Source organism: Haemaphysalis longicornis, unplaced genomic scaffold, assembly GCF_048455015.1.
Source record: "Haemaphysalis longicornis isolate Haplotype H1 unplaced genomic scaffold, Haemaphysalis longicornis Haplotype H1 scaffold_3, whole genome shotgun sequence".
Taxonomy (NCBI): Eukaryota; Metazoa; Arthropoda; class Arachnida; order Ixodida; family Ixodidae; genus Haemaphysalis; species Haemaphysalis longicornis.
This window is the reverse complement of record NW_027526335.1, coordinates 230,164,033-230,181,208: the sequence shown is the minus strand read 5'-3', so window position 1 is coordinate 230,181,208 and position 17,176 is coordinate 230,164,033. Positions and strand designations below refer to the sequence as shown.

Here is a 17,176-nt window from a genome sequence, read left to right as displayed (position 1 = left end):
TGCGCGGGTGTTGTTTATCTGTTTCCGCGGAAAAAGAATAAGAGCTCACGCATCGCGCATTCTATGAATAACAACGATCAATTTACCGCAAACACGATGCAGCGGTGAAGAAGTCTTCGATAATGCCCGGCTTTCGCCTTCGAATCACATAAAAGACTCAAGTTCGCGATAAATTTTTCCGTCTGCACTGAAGAGAAAATAATTGTTTCATGCTGCATCACAAAAGTTCCGGCACAGCTTCCCCTCTCAAAATCTGCGCACGATTTCACGTCAAATCTTTGATTGCAGAAATTGCAGCGAATTTCCCCGGAGAAGCTCTGTTTATCTTTTGTCAACGTTACCCCGGTTTAAAAAAAAAAACGAACGGTTTTTTCCTCATGATTTTTTTGTTATTTTTTTCAACCGCCCGAATCTCTAGTGCTGATATTCTGCAGCAGCTTCTGCAGTATACATACAGCAAGATCGGTCTTACGGCTGATAGCCGGAAGGCTTTCCTGCAGACAAGCCTTCGATCTGAAGGCAGACGTTCTCTGTTTCCTGTGTACTGACCTATTACGGATATATCAAAAATCAACGCCGCATGACCCGGCTCCCTTTCTGAGTCCCTTCAAGCCTGTTTTTGCCGTCAACAACTATGCAGAACCACATAGCAACCTGTGAAGCCTATCACCCGGACATTCCTACTCGCTTACAACAGTCCTTCTGCGTGTAGCCTCCTTCGGTTCCTTTTGTAACATCCGACTACAATTATTCCAGTGCAACATTAATGGCTATTCGCCACTATTCATGACTATTCGCCATTTAAGCTTCGCTATGGGACTCCAGCTTGCCGGGACACGGCCGCTACACGTCCAGCGAGAGGTCGCGTGACGCTATCACGTGGTCGCGTGACACTATCAGCGAGAACGCACGGGGTAAACCCGCAGATGTGCTCGGTAAGTGCCCCGTGTGTCCACCCCGTCTCCGCCTGGTCTCGTTCGGTATGACAACGGGCTCCGTTTCTCTATTCCTGCCAAGATCCATTCCTGGCGGTGCCAGTAACAGAACCCTAGGGGGGGGGGGGGCAGAGGCAAAACGTTTCGCTTGAAAAAGACATTTGCCGTTGGACGCATCCTTATTCAATCTACAAAGTTTCGTTTTAAGTACCTGCGCTGAGTACGTTATTGCCGACAGTGCAGTGGTAGAGCTGAAATCGTGACGCAAGGGCAGAATTTAGTGAATAAATTATCGTATGCTGCGGAACAAGCGTGGGGGTGGCACTATAAAACTCCAAATCGTTCGAATAAAGCAAACGTTTTTGTCTTAATGACCTCTTGAATACTGTAATTTTTTCAGACCAGAGCTACGTTTTTTTGCTGTCGTCACCGACAAAGAGCTGATGTGAGCCACCACACCCCCCTCGGTAGCATTCTTGAAAAGGACGCTTTCGGTTACAACAATACCAGTCTGCGCAAATGATTTTGTTTCAGTTTTCGTTTCTCGAGAGCGATTAAACAGCCAAGCGAAAAATGCCAGTAGGCATATTAAAGTGCATTTACGGATTAGTTTTTCCAGGGACCGTGGCAACGTATATGCAAGCGTTTCAGAAAGTTGCGCGGACTTTTGTGAGGAACCACTTACCCCGGCTTCTGACCTTGAAGCCCCAGAGGCAGACCTCTCGCGTCTGGCCATCTGCTGTCACCTCACCCGTCATCATGCCCGCCTGGTCAAATGTGTCCACTTCAGCAAAGAACCTGCCACGGGAACGATACCAAAAGCGCATTAAGAGCAGGTTACGTTGCCGAAAATGCGGGTCGGCTGCGTAGAATCCCAACTAAAACCCTTCGGAGGACAAACGTGCCTGTCGATGCTCCCCAGCATGTCCACCGTGGCCATGGGAGCGAAGCGTTCGGCCAGGAAGGAGGGGTCGAGCTCCGCCGGCTGCTCCAGAGTGTGCGACACGGCCGACCAACTGCGGAGGCGGAAGAGTTGTTCAGCGGCGGGTTAGTGTGGCCACTCACTGTGTCCCTCAAAAACTCAGGGTTTAATTTGGCCAAGACTGCTTTCATGGCGAAAGGCTTACACGATTCAATTGTAACGGAGCTGATCCGGTCATCCATTTCACGTCACGCGTGTTCTCACTCGCTTCATGCAAAACTGTCACAAGTTGCAAACATTTTGAACCTAATTTATTACGTTTTTAAAAGAGAACGGCAGAAACATATCTTCGTTCCTGCGTGCGTCTTGATAAGGCCTCTTAGTACCCTCGATAAGACGCATAGCACTTTTCTCCTACATAACTTCAATCATGCGGTTGCTTTCGATTGAAAAAATATAAGTGTGTTTGAGGTTTTGATAACAGGATTGGAGAAATCTTATGTCTATTTGCTGTGTGAAAAACTCCACTATGGAGATGTATTTAAATACATTACGCAAATATTTCTCGGCGAACCACCAATGCGTCTGTAACCTTTCATATACCGGCTGTGTGTTGAAAAAAAGTAAAGCAGCAATGAATCGGCTGGTAGCAAACACGGTGAGTATGCATGGTGTGGATGTTGAAAAACTGACAACATATTCTTTTGTCTATGGTTGAAAACAAAATGCTCTTGTATGTACTGTGCCTAATGTTGTCCATGTTACAGGAGGCAGGGGCTGGTCAAGCTGCATTGGGTGGCTTTTCCTCCCGCCTCCTTGTGTACCAAAAAACGTGAGATAAACGAAGGCTTGAAACGAAAATAAAATGAACTGAAGGGATGCGCACTACTGCTTTCCGTGAGACAGGTAGCAAAAAATTACAGCGGTCACAAAAGCGACCTCTTTGAAACTGCCAGTAAGGACACTGCTAATGTACCAAGCGCTACGGCACCTTTTACGTAAAACATTTGGTGGCCAGCCAAGAACCAACGATTTAGCACAACGGCATTCACAGACATACACAAGCAAGTGCTCGTAGGAGGTTGTACAAAACACAAAACTGAAGACACAGAGATACCCTAATTACGGCATCCAACAAATTGTCACGCAGCCAAAGATGAGGCAGTCATCTTGAAGGAAAAGCATGTTTATTGAAGCGAACTTGTGCTCCCCTAACAAATAAAAAAAATCACGCCATATCCACGGAATGAATGATGATAAGTGGGGCGAAGCTCGAGAGGGGGAGATCATCTGTAACCGTAACTCTCCCGTGAAAGTTCGCCCATTACATCATTAAGAAAGACGTAAGACTGTGTGCGTACATTGTACAAATCAAATTTTATTTTGTTCTTTTATTTTATCCTTGTTCGTTTGTTGTTGTTGTTGTAGGATTCGTGAGGCTGCAAGCAAGCGCTCGTATCGGCAGGCAAACCCCGATGCAGTGAGAGCTCGCGAGCCGGCTGCAAAACGCATCAAGCGAGCTCAGCCCGAAGCTGCCGACGCGCGGTTTAAGCGCGACTTTTTAGACGAGATGCTTCGGCCTCTCTTTCGCGCGCGGCGGGATCCTGTCGGCGAGCGCGCGCTGCCGCCGCCCTGCGCGCCCTCCGCTCCGCAGCCTTGTCAACAACCACCTCCTCCATCCGGTGACTCGTTGCGAAAGAGGAAGCGCGTCAACAGCGATTGCCTTTTATAGTGTCAGTCACGTGCGAGTGACGTCATCATGACGTCACTCACACCAGCGTTACCTGCTAGTGAGTCATCGAACTAGGCGGTCACGTAGCGCCACCTGCGAGTGAGTCATCGAACTAGGTGGTCACGTGCCACGAGACACAAGGGATGGACAGACCCACGGCTTTAGGAGCTTTGCCCCTAAAAGCACACAGGCGGCGAAGCAGCAGTCAACATCAACAAAGTGACGTGCGTCGGTGAGCATCGGTGAGTCGAATTAAAGCCGCGGCGTCTGCTCTGCAGGCTTTTATCTTTCAGCGCGAGTGTTTCTCGAACCGTCGATTTACATCCAGGACCAAGAAGATTATTCGAGGCTATGCACGTTAGTTCGCAATGCTCTCCCTATCAGAAGAGATAACACAGGCGGCATAGAAAGAAAGAATGGAACACGCGCTTCCCTTGGAACACAGATAACACAGATAAAAGCAAAACATAAATAAACAAACTCCATGAATGGTTCGCGGCATTACCCCCCGCCCTCCCCCCTCTATGAGTGCATCGACCCGATGGTAACATAAGCGACAGTCCGAACAAAGAAAAAAGAAAAGCCCGCCATCGTGCGTAGAAAGGTTTTAAGCGAACCACGTGGACGACTTCGGGTTGCGTGCGTCGTCGTGATGTGCCGGAATCACCATCGGGGATCACTTCGTAGGTAAGTTGGCGAACACGTCGTAGAATCTGGTAGGGTGCGAAATACCGTCGTAGAAGCTTCTCACTCAGTCCGCGTCATCGGATGGGAGTCCGAACCCACACACGATCCCCTGGGTGATACTCGGCGTCTCGGAGTCGCAGGTTGTAGCGGACGGCATCCACCAACTGCTGGTCCGTTGTACAAACTCGAGCGAGCTGGCGGGCCTCCTCCGCACGCTGAAGGTATCCTTGGACGTCGGCGTTGAGGTCGTCGTCTTGTACGTGCGGAAGCATGGCGTCGAGCATCGTAGTCGTCCGCCTTCCGTAGACACGCTCGAATGGTTCCTTGGATAGCCGTGTTGTACACAAACGTGACATATGGGAGCACTTAGTCCAAGGTTTTATGTTCAACGTCGACGTACAGAGACAGCATATCCGCAATAGGCTTGTTCAAACGTTCCGTTAGTCCGTTCGTTTGGGGGGGGGGGGTGGGGGGTAGGCCGTCGTTCTTCGGTGATCCGTGTCGCTGTAGCGTAAGATTCCTTACATCAGCTCGGCAGTGAAGGCCATTCCGCGGTCCGTGATTAGGACTTCCGGGGCTCCTTGTCGCAGCACGACTTGGTTCATGAAGAACTTCGCGACTTCTTGTGCAGTCCCCCTCGGTAGAGCGGCGGTCTCCGCGTAGCGCGTCATGTAGTCTGTCGCTACGAAAATCCATTTGTTCTCGGATCGGGATGTAGGGAACGGCTACAGAAGGTCCACTCCAATCTGTTGGAAGGGCCTCGACGGGACGGCGATCGGCTGCAGAAGTCCGGCGGGTCTAGCCGGTGGCGTTTTTCGTCGCTGGCAGTCACGGCAGCTCCGGACGTAGTGGGTGACGTCAGAGGTAAGGCGGGGCGAGTAGTACCTCGCCTTGATTTTCCCAATTGTGCGAGCTGTGCCGAGATGTCCGGAAGACGGGTCGTCGTGGCACGCTTCCAAAATTTCGTCACGAAGATCTGCAGGGATGACAAGGAGGTAATTCGTTCTCTTTCCGGGGCTAAAATTTTTCTTCACGAGGACGGAGTTATTGAGGATGAATGCTGGTAAGGTTCGTTTGAAGGCCCTAGGCACGGCGACATTCCGTCCTTCCAGGTAGTCGATCATGACGCGTAACTCGGGGTCGGCATGCTGTTGGACGGCTAGATCGGCTAGATGGCTCTCCGTCACGACTCCGAAGTACGCGTTGTCGGCATCGGAGTCTTGAGTTGGTGGATCGACGGGGGCAGGGGACAGACAGTCGGCGTCGGAGTGTTTCCTGCCGGATTAATGGACAATTGTAACGTCGAATTGCTGCAGGCGCAAGCTCCATCGCCCAAGGCGGCCAGAGGGGTCCTTCAAATTGGCGAGCCAACATAGCGGCCTGTCAAAACCTTGAACGGTCTGCCATACACGTATGGGCGAAATTTTGAAATGGGCCATATGATAGCCAGGCACTCTTTCTCCAAGGCAGAGTAGTTTTTCTCCTCCTTCGACAGACCACGACTGGCATAGGCGATTACCTTTTCGCAACCGCTTTGCTTTTGGACGAGGACGGCACCCAAACCTATATCACTGGCGTCCGTGTGCATTTCTGTTTCGGCGATTTCGTCGAAATGAGCGAGCACGGGCGGGCTTTGCAGGCGTTTTTGCAGCTCGCAGAATGCCTTTTCTTGGTCGTTTTCCCAGCTAACAGGCGTGCTATCTTTTGTCAACCGTGTGAGTGGTTCTGCAATGCGTGCGAAGTTTGCAATGAAGCGCCGGTAGTACGCGCACAGTCCGAGAAATCTTCGCACGCCATTCTTGTCTTTTGGCCTTGGGAAGTTCGGAATGGCTGAAGTTTTTCCCAGGTCAGGTAGAACTGCCGCGGCGTTGACGACGTGGCCCAAGAACTTCAGCTCCTCATACGCGAAACGACACTTTTCAGGCTTCAGCGTTAACCTCGACGTACGAATGGCCTCGAGTACAGACTCCAAACTTGCAAGGTGTTCGTCGAAAGTCCGGGCGAATACCACAACGTCGTGGAGGTATACGAGGAAAGTGTGCCACTTCAGGCCAGCTAGCACAGTGTCCATGACTCTTTGAAACGTTTTTGGCGCAGTGCGCAGCACAAAATACATAACCTTGAACTCGTATAGGCCGTCCGGGGTTATAAATGCAGCCTTCTCTCGGTCTCTCTCGTCCACTTCAATTTGCCAGTAGCCCGTCTTCAGATCCATCAATGAGAAGTACTTGGCATGGCAGAGGTGGTCGAGGGCGTCGTCGATTCGGGGCAGGGGGTAAACGTCTTTTTTGGTGATTTTCTTCAGTCGCCGCTAGTCAACGCAGAACCTTAATGTGCCGTCTTTTTTCTTTACGGGTACGACTGCCGCAGCCCACGGGCTTTTCGATAGCTGTGTAATGTCGTCGCTGAGCATGTAGTCGACTTGAGTGCGGATGGCTTCCCGCTCGTGTGAAGAGACGCGTTACGGTGACTGTCAGGTAGCTCGGGCTCCATCTTCAGTTATAATTCGGTGTTTCGCTAGGTGTGTCTGACGTAATTTCGAACTCGATGAAAAACACTCGCTGTAGCGACGCAGCAAATCAAATAATCTGTCCCGATGTTCTTGCGGCAGCACCGTGTTCATGTCGAAAGGATGCGGCAGCTTGAAAGCTCGTGCGCATTCAAAGTTGGCGACCGCGATCACTTGACTTTCTTCTTCCGTTTCTTCGAGGAACGCAATTGCAGCGCCCTTGTTTAGATGCTGGTACCCCTCGGTGAAATTGGTGACGAAAACGTTGGATTTGCATTGCTTAAAGCGCGTAATCCCTCTTGCGACGGAGACACCACGGTTGATGAGCAACCTTTGGTCACTCTCTATGACAGCGTCGATGTCAGGAGCAGCATCCTCACAGTATACGGCGATCATCAAGCTTGCGCGGGGTGGCAGGGTGACGTGATCGTCGGCGATCCTGACAGCAGCACGGTGATCGGGGTTCGGCTGCGGCGTCGTGGAGTGATCGGAGGAAAAAGTTAACGACTCGGTCTGCAGAGCAGTTATTGCGCCGTGGTCCGTTAAAAAGTCCATTACGAGAATTACGTCCCGGGAGCAGTTAGGCAAAATAACGAACTCAGCAGGGTACGTGGTGCCGCCTATGGTGACGCGTGATGTTCACGTTCCACTTGGCGTTACGAGATGCCCTCCTGCTGTGCGTACATGCGGACCGTCCCATGTTGTCGTAATTTTCTTCAGCTTCGACGCGAATGAGCCGCTCATTATTGAGTAGTGGGCTCCCGTGTCGATGAGGGGGACTACGTCAAAGCCATGGATGGACAACTGGACGTCGGACGTCGCTTTCATCGAGTTTCGGGTGCGTCGGGGCGTTGTATCTCGGCTTGTGCGTGTTGACGGTCGGGCACTATGCGTCGTCATTGTCGTCGTCCTCTCAGCGGCATGCTCTGTCATTTCGGGTACGCGTCGCGTCGTGTCGTCGTCGGGTTCGGGAGTCACGTCCGGGCTAGATCGAGTCGTTGTTCTGCGGGTACGGTGATCGGTGCTGCCATGCGTCGTTGGAGGGATTTCGTTTTTTCGCCGTTGTGCAACTTCACCTCCGGAAGTTGCTGCTTTTAGTTTCCCCCGCGTGGGCTGGGGACCTTCCACGTGAGAAGTCAGCGGTGCTACGGCGGTTTGGCGACTGGTGCGGGTAGGGTGACGGCGAACGGTTGAAGCGGGCTGGTCCTCGGTTGGTGTTGGACAGGTATTCGTCGATTTCAGTAGGGCGCTAGCCGGGTCGGGGGCGTGGTGCGTCGACGGAGAATCCTCGCAGACCGAGCCTCTTGTAAGGGCAGCGACGGTAGATGTGGTCGGCCTCCCCGAAGTGGTAGCACAGCGGGCGATTATCGGGCGTTCGCCACACGTCGGTCTTCCTCGGCGTTTGGTATTGGACCGATCGGGCGGGCGACAGGGGACGGCGGTATGGCAGGGCCTCTTGACGACGGATTAGAGCAGGGCGGGGTCGACGAAGAGCTGCGGAGTAGGTCATCGCTTGTGGCTCACGGGGTGCCTCCGATGGCGTAGAAGCCCCCAGTGCCTGTGGAACCTCTTCTCGGGTGACGTCAGTCAGGGAAGCCACTTCCGGTTGCTGCGCCGTTGGAAAAAGCTTCCGAAGCTCCTCCTTGACCACTGCTCGGATGGTCTCGCGTAATGTATCAGAGCTTGCAGTTGCGGCATCGATTTTCTCCGAGAACAGCGCGTTGACAGGGCGGTCGTACTGCCTCGTTCGAATTTCGAGTCTCTTCCAATGCGGCAGGCTCAGACGTGAATTCAGCCACCGTTTTCGGGGGTTTGCGGACAAAGCAGGCAAAGAGTTCTTGCTTCACTCCTCGCATTAGAAACCTGAGCTTTTCTTCAGTCATCTCCGCGTCCGCGCGGCGAAATAGTTGCTTCATCTCCTCAACGAAGATCACGACCCTTTCGTTGGGGTGCTGCGTGCGCGTTTCCAACAAAAGTGCGGCTCGTTCTTTCCGCACGACGGTGGCGAATGTTTTAAAGAACTCGCTTTTAAAGAGAGTCTAGTTGGTTAGCGAGCTTTCATTGTTCTCGAACCACGTTCGGGCTGTATCTTCCAAATAGAAGAAAACATGGCGGAAAGTTTCTTCGTCATCCCACCTGTTAAAGATGCGGACGCGCTCCACTTTCTCCAACCACTCCTCAGGGTCCTCTCCGGGAGATCCGCGGAACGATGGTGGTTCCCGAGGCTGTCGCAGGACGAGGGCAGGATTAGAAGCGCTGGTCATGGTGCCTGCGTTGATCATGATGGTTTTCACGTCGTCTTCTTTCTTCACGTTGTCCGGAAGAAGTCCAAACTCTGCTTGAAGACCTTGCTGTCGGCGGCTGACACGAGTTGGGCTTGCTTGTCGGCTTGACGATGGCTTATGGTTCATGTACCCAGCACCTCCACCAGATGTCACGATGCCAAAGACGACGCAGTGGTCTTGAAGGAAAACAAGTTTATTGGAGCGAACTTGTGCTCCCCTAACAACTCAATGAATTCACAGGCGGCGAAGCAGCAGTCAGCAAAGTGACGTATACGCAAGCGAGCGTCGGTGATCGAATGTCGCGGCGTCTGCTCTGCAGGTTTTTATCTTTCGGCGCAAGTGTTTCTGTAACCATCGAATCACATCCAGAACATTGTAGATCACAGAAGATTATTCTGGGCTAGTGACGTTAGGGCGAAACAGTCTCCTTATCTGAATGGGATAGCCCGTGCGGCATAAAAATAAAGAATGGAAGCCGCGCTTCGCTTGGAACGCAGATAACACAGTCGGGCATGGCCCGGTAGTAAAAACAAACAATAAATAAACAAACCCATACATGGTTCGCGGCAGTATCAGTTATCATGTTTCTGTTTGCATATCGTTTCTCTGAACTGATGGCCCTCTTAGTGGGGGCTTCACTCAAAAGCAATTTCTCCGCCCTCGCTCGCACTAATGCGCCATGATACCTTTCTTCTTCCATGGCCTCCAACTGGGCTTTCAGTGATTTAATGTCCTCTTTAAAAAGCCCTGGTGATTCGCACTCCAATTCTGTAAGCTTTTTAAAATTTTCACGAATCACCTTTTCGTTTTTCATTTTATTATTTCTGAGAACACTAGACCTTTCTAGTGCCGTTATCTTAGCGTTCTGCTTGAACATTTTCCACTGGAACCTCTCGGGCACGGGCGAGCGCTGCTGACCTTGGAAATACAAGGTATATAATGTGTAACCAGTTTACACTTTCATTTAGTTTTAGCATTTCAAGCAGCTTTAGGTGAATATTTGTTGTATTGCGCTCGTGTAGAAAGCGTCCACCAAGTTTCCATCATATCTCACGTCTAGCAATTGCATTTCTTAGACGGGAAAGCGTTCGCAGATGCGTAGTCGTGCTGCTGACCGCTGTGCTTGTTCGCCCAGCGCAGAAAAGTGCTTCCTGCACCCTAGTTTTACGCTGTACAGTAAAAGTATCAGTTGATTTTATTTCCTTAGTACCTATATCGACTTCGCTGACTCTTCTGCCGCCTTCAAGTGGCCTTATATTTTCCTGCTGGCGTACCAGTCAGCGAAGCGTCGCATGTTCGCTTGTGCACCGCTTGTGTGAAGCGACCTTGACTTGGAGCTAAATACAGTGTACGAGCTAACAAAGGAAAGAAAGGTACATTATTCCATTCACAAATGTGTCCTGGCTTCATTTCGACTGAGGGAACGAATTGCGACGACCCGTCTGCGGCTGGCGGACGAAACGCTGGGCCGATTGACTCTGTCGGAAGGTCGGCGAGCCGTGCAGTAGCGCAGCCAATTGCCAGCTCATCTTCTCCCGACGTCACACGAAAACCCCACAGAAAACGGGCGAGGGTGCAGAGAGGAGGACAGCATTTTCGAAGTGATTTTTCTACTAAATAAATTCTCGTAAACGCGCTCAGAGTGGTCGAAACAGGGCCTAGGTACTGCGGACAACAATTTGCGCTCGTAATCCCGCAATGTTTACAAATCACTTCAGTGTCCCTTTAAAGGTGCGCCGCTGGGCAGCCAGAGAAGCATTCGCCTTTGCGTCGCTTAGTTTGACGTTGACGACAAAGAGATACAGTCAAACCCGGTTATATTGAACTCGCAAAAAAACGCCCGCGAGTTCGATATATGGCATAATTCGATATATGCATGCTGAAGAATTGGACAGCATAAAAGCACCTACCGTTTATGAAAGCACTTTATTAATAAAACAAACTGACTTCCGCACGAAGTACTCCTGAATTTTCTTCTTTTTAAGCAGCTTTTTAAGCCAGCTTCACTGCCTGCGAAGGTGGCAGCAAAGCGCGTCGTCGCCGCGTCTTCGCGGCGACGACGGACTTCTCACCACGTTCCACTCTGTTCACAATTTCCAGCTTCACGGCGAAAGGCAGGTTCTGCCGCTTCGCGCTAGCCATCACGGCTACACAGTACAAGTCCAACACACGCAGACAATTCAAACACTCCGAACGCAAAAACAGCAAAAAGAACAGCGCGCGCCTCTCCAGCGACGAGAGAACTGGAGTCGCAACAGCCTGTGATTGGCTGTCTGAGCAAACGGGGCGGGAGGGCCAGAATCATTTTTATTTTGGGGGTCGACGGCGGCTTCCCGACGCGGAAACAGCCCGAGAGAGAGAAAGGGAGAAAGAGCGAGGTGAAGGAGCTGCACAGGAACCGCCGGGCGAAACCACTTTTCGAGGGTGTGTCGGCGGGTTTCTCTTCTGCCACGAGGGAAAGCCAACTTGGGGGGGGGGGGCACATTTGCGCCGCTGGCGTTCGATATATCGGTAGTTGCTGCTATTTCTGTTCGATGTCAGCGTAATTTTTGCTATACATTCTCATAGAATACATTCCGTGCGCAGAAATAGGTCGATATAGAGGATAATTCGATGTAAACGGGTTCGATATAGTCGGGTTTGACTGTATCACGATTTCGCAATGACCGAACTCCTGGCGGGAGCGAGCGAGCGAACTACTTCCTTTTGCCCGAGAAGGGGAAAAGGGAGGGGGAAGCCTCTCACGTCCTCTTAGATTCACTGGAGCTGGATGGGCCGGGATGGGACCGCAGCAACTGTTGAGATGGAGCTAATACCATCTGAAATGGGTCACAAAAAGAAAATTTTAGTGACCCGTTTCAGTTTGGAAAGGCGTTGCGTATAAGGACAGACAAACCACCGTTATTTTCTATTCACCTGCGGCCAGGTGCCAGCCGCTGCAAGATTTCCAGCACTGCTACTGAATAGTGGCGATTACCTGAAAAGGTATTATAATTGTCTACCTATTTTGGCGCCACTTATTCCTCTAGGCCCAACAGGCATTCAAGTTCGGAGAACTATAGCCAGAATGAAGCATAATGGCGGAATTCGCGTCCGCTACCGCGGAAAGCGGGCTCGGTACGCGAGTCCCCGATGGAATTTCGGCAGGGAACAATAGATTAAGTTTTTTATGTTCCCTACGAGCGGTGGCTGTCAGGGATGACCAGCTCCAACCTCTGCTCCCAGAGTAGCCGGGTTGAAAAGGCCGGCGTGGCCAGCGCAGGCCAGGGTATCCCGGACTAGAGGATACCATGGGAGTCGGCCGGGGGAGGAAAAGGGGCACTTGCCCCTCCCAGTACAAACCAGCACAACTGCCCTTTCCCCTCGCCCTCCACCAGCAGTAGAATGAGTCCCCCCCCCTCAAAACAAAATCCTGCCGACCCCACCAGGCGGGTGAGCAGATATGAGCATATAAGGCTCGTCCTAATAAACTTTAACCCTCCCCCTCCCCTCTACCACATTGTGATGCCAACCTGTACCAAGGAAACCTGCTTTCCCAGGCACAGAGACCATTAAATGTTTCCTAATTGTCTGCGGCTACTCCAAAGTAGGTGCACAGAATGAGCCCAGCGGAACAAAATTGCCGAAGAACTTGTCTGCTTTGAAGTGCGAAGCTCCCAAGCTGCCAGTCTGTCTCATTTATTAGCAAAAGGTCACTGTCACTGAAATAATGCGTAAATTAGTGCAAGCCCGCCCGCGGGATGCATACAAAGCACAGTCAATACAAAGGAGCGGCCGCGCGGGGCGCGCCGTGAACTGCGCGCACACACCACACAGGGGGAATAGCAGCCCGCTCGCCGCAAACGCTGAGTTCGAGGGTGGATTTACTCCTCGCCCGATAGATGGGGGTCACCGAAGAAACACCGGATAGCGATCCCTTCATAACTGATATCGTGACAATACCGAACCATAAACTCAGTCTCGCCCTCAAGCAGAAAGCTGACCGGCTGCAATACAACACAAATCACGCGGACAAATTCCCCGTTGATACTCACATGAACCCAAGTTTCACATGCACATCGGTTTCCTTGGTTCCGACACTTGCGGCGCCGGAGTCCTTCCTGTGATGACAGAAAAGAAAACAAGAAATGAATAAAAAATTGTAAAAACACTGACAAAAGGGCCATTCTACCCCACGATGTGAACTACTTTTCAGCTGTACGTTCCATCAAAAATTTTGCTAGCGGTTGTATCTCCACGCTAGCCTGCAAAATTCTGTTCCAAAATTCAGCCCCCCCCCCCCCCAGCATCCTACGGAGCTCCTCTGGTTACCGGCACACACGGGACTAGACGGCTCGAAGTGGGCTCATAAGGCGGCACGAGCACTCGTCACCCGTGGGCCTGACGAGACCACTTCCGGTCAAGGAGTTTACTCCGCCGGGGACTCCCTCCCCACTTACAGGGAGGTTACAGATTACTACCGCCGCTCCCGCAACACGCTGTCCCCCGCTCACCCGTCCCTAACCCCCTCGGCTGTGGCGTCTCCTCCAAACGGAATCGCTCCCCAACCGAGCCGTCCTTCATCATATTCACCCATCCGCCAACCCCTCTCCGCTCTGCCCGCATTGTGGCGCTAAATCCACAGTGCAACACCACATGTGGGCCTGCCCCTCTGACCCCCACCCCACCATAACTTCCCCTGACCACTGGACGGAGGTTCTGGGCCGCTCGGACGAAGACTTCCAGCGCCCACTGGTCACCCGAGCACAAGCTGTGGTGGCGGCCCTTCGGGCAGCCATGGCGGCCCCTTAGTCCAGTGGCATCAATAAAAGTTTTTATCTCTCTCTCTCTCTCTCTCTCTCTCTCTCTCTCTCTCCCCAACCGAGGAGATTGCCATAAAGCGACGAACACGCAGTTTAAAGGTCCGGCTCACATTAACATCTGAAATGTTTTAGACCCCCCCCTTCCCCCTCACACACACACCTTTGGCCACACAAGTGTCTTCTTCATGCGAAGAAGCATTCGCAGTACCTTCAAAGCAATGGACCATAATACACGAAAACCTTAACACTTTTCCAGGGGAAAGGCTTCGTCAGAAGTTCCGAGCGCGTAGTGGTCTCCATTTCCGAGCATTCTCTGGGAACAACTCAACGCCGTGCTATTCGTAGGCACTGTGTAGCGCGTTACCAGCAACTGGTTTAGAACGCTGGTTTGGGCTAGTTGGTGGTGCATACTGAAATTCGAAACAGCGCAAAAAGACGGGACAAGGAAATGACGACACAAGGCGCTGACTAACAACTGGTTGGTTTATTGCGCGGGTTGCGAAATGTACCCAGAAAAGAAGGCGAGAAGGAAACGATAAAAAAGAAGGAAGCACGAAAAAAAAAGAAGTGCATCGAACATTGCGCACAAAATGCAGGATTGATACACGTGTATTGATTAAATGGTAGCAACGCTGATGTGAGACGTGGCCAGAGGCGCGAGGCAAGCAAGACATCCTGAACAGTTAAGCTTTTTATGAGTCCAAATAGCGAATTTCCTTTTTTAGTAATTCAATGGACGGCTTACTCACACAATCGCTGCCTACCTTACCAATGAGGTAGGCTTCAAAGATCTCACTCTCACGCTGAGAACATATAAGGGTGAGCGTGAGCGTGAGATCTTTGAAGCCTACCTCTTTCATAAGGCAGGCAGCGATTGTGTGAGTAAGCCGTCCATTGAATTACTAAAAAAGGAAATCCGCTATCTGGACTCATAAAAAGCTTAAAGGAGCACTGACACGAAAATTTTGTTACACTTTTATTGCTTTTATTGATGCTTAATGGTCTGGCGAACCTGAAACAGCACTTAAAATACTTCAGCGCGCGATAGTTAATTACATTGAACGGCCTGAAAATCGTTTGTTCGAATTCCCGCGCTTTCATCCCGAACGGCGCATGACAGAATCCCGAGAGAGTTGCTTTATTAGAAGAGAAATGAAAGTTGACTCAGCCGATAACTGCCTCTCGGGTTGAGGGCACCTCAATCAAGACTGAGTCTAGAAGGGGGATAGAAAGGAAAGAGGGTGGAGAGAAAAAGGCCTGCTTATGTGCCGAAACCACTCCAGTGCTACAAGTGCACGAAGATTAGCCATGTCGCTGCAGTCTGCCGCAGCGCCACTGTATGTCCCAATGCGCTGGGACCCACAAAGCTAGCGACTGTAGCGAAGATAGCCTCAAGTGCGCCAACTGTGAGGGACCTCACCATGCCTCATCGAAGAAGTGTCCACGTATAAAGTCGCTGTCTTGAAGCAGATGGTGAGGGACCACTCCACGCACAAGGAGGCTGCCGCGACGGTACGACAGCGGCGGCGCCACCGGTCGCGACGCCGGAGGTCTTCAAAAAAGGCTAGCCATTCTCTATCGTACGCTTCTATGCCAGCGGCTCCGGCATTAGTGCAACAACTCCTTCCACCACCGCTACCCCGCGGCGGCCGCCACCTCCGCTGCCTCCACGGCCTTCGGCCCCACAGGATTCGCCGAGGTGTCGCAACGAGGTACAACAAACCTCGCCGGTCGACGCGTGGCCCCCACTGTCACCGATTCTACCTCCTTCAGAGCCCCAACGCTCAGGGCTGAATACAGTCACAAGATCTCCCGCCCCGGCTACGTCTCCAGATCGGCAAATCGTCGCGGTCCTGAGATCTCTCATGAAGGCCTTTCGCACACTGCTCACCAGTCTGAATACACCATCTGCGTTGAGAGAACTTCAGATACTGTAGGCCCTATATCCAGTAATTGCACGCCTCGGATAAACAAGGAACATGGCGGACGTACGTTCTTCATTAAATGCGGAAATCAAACAGGCTTCCATTTTTCAGGGGAACGCCAGAGGACTAATGTGGCGTATTTCTGATCTTTGCCAGTTTGTCTTTATGTCATCTGCGAACCGAATGTATCCAAACCTATTCGGATGTCTGGCGATGAACGTATTCGGATATCTGGCGATGAACTCAGATATCTGGCGATGAACTCAGATATCTGGCGATGAACGATGAACCCACCAAAGTCGCTGTCTTCAGCAGGCGTGAACTGTCCTACGGTCACCATTTTGTGCAACCTTATAGGGGCAATGAGTACGTCTTTCTCACCACCAGAAAGCGCCAGCTCACTTTCACTCTGGTGGGTGCATACATACACCCGACATCTCGCTTTCAATGGAACCGGCTGGAAGACATGTTAAACATAATAACGGGTCCGTGGGTAATTACAGGTGATTTCAATGCACACCACATGTTTTGGGGAAGCCCAAACGCCAACAGGCCTCAGAACATGGGGTGTGCTTACTAAACGACGGAAGCCCCACTTATTTACGTGGAACAAACTACGGCAGTTGCTTGGCTTAACGTTTCTGTCACGATGTCTATCGGGTCGTGCACAGTGGTTCTCAGACATAGAAACTCGTGGAAGCGACCACATCCCGACCTATTTAAAGGTAAATGGATTACAAAGTTACTTCAATCCTAATTCTTATTACGGTAACCGATTGGTCCAAGTTCAAATCAGGAATGGAAGAAATTTGCCGGAGCGGTGACCTTGAAAATCTAGAGTCCGCCATTGGAAGCACACTCTAAGCCTGCACGCGTTCCGTCCGGCTGTTTCCAAAAGTGACCGAGTTTGACGTGGAGCTGGAGCGCCTTCGTGCTGTTCGTCGCCGCGCCGAATGCAGATACCGGCGAACGAAATGTCTCGAAGATTTGAGAATTTGCAGACGAATGCAAAAGAAGCGACGCATTGCGACGCATTGCGCACCCAGCGACGCATTGCGACGCATTGCGCACGTGCAAGCACAACGTTGGAAATCTTTCTGTGACTCGCTCGAGCCTCGGAAGCCTTTGTCGAGGATATGGAAAACTGTGCAAGAGCTAATGACTCCGGTACAGCAGCGCTCCCAATTTAAGGCCCTGGCTATTCACCAGAACCACCGAGAGCTCGAAGTGGCCGAGGACTTCTGCGTGTGGACAGCCAGTGGAACAGGCCCTTTTGGACTTCTGCTCGCCAGTGGCATCCCTGCATCGCGGGATTCAAGGATGGACGTCCCATTTTGCATCAAAGAACTCCAGGCGGCATTGGCTGCGTGCAAGCGATC

At 51.6% G+C, this 17,176-nt stretch overlaps 1 protein-coding gene across 2 annotated transcripts in view; it reads right to left on the bottom strand.

Moving 5' to 3' along the window:
- Positions 1 to 17,176, bottom strand: part of LOC144176035 (rifampicin phosphotransferase-like) — a 241,241-nt gene that overhangs the window by 176,066 nt on the left and 47,999 nt on the right. For both annotated transcript variants that reach the window (XM_077705142.1, XM_077705141.1), the window contains exons 4-6: positions 13,105 to 13,170; positions 1,841 to 1,951; positions 1,621 to 1,733 (exon numbers count right to left, since the gene is read on the bottom strand). In XM_077705142.1, coding sequence (XP_077561268.1) covers positions 1,621 to 1,733; positions 1,841 to 1,951; positions 13,105 to 13,170 — 290 coding nt within the window. The remainder of the gene's footprint in view (positions 1 to 1,620; positions 1,734 to 1,840; positions 1,952 to 13,104; positions 13,171 to 17,176) is intronic.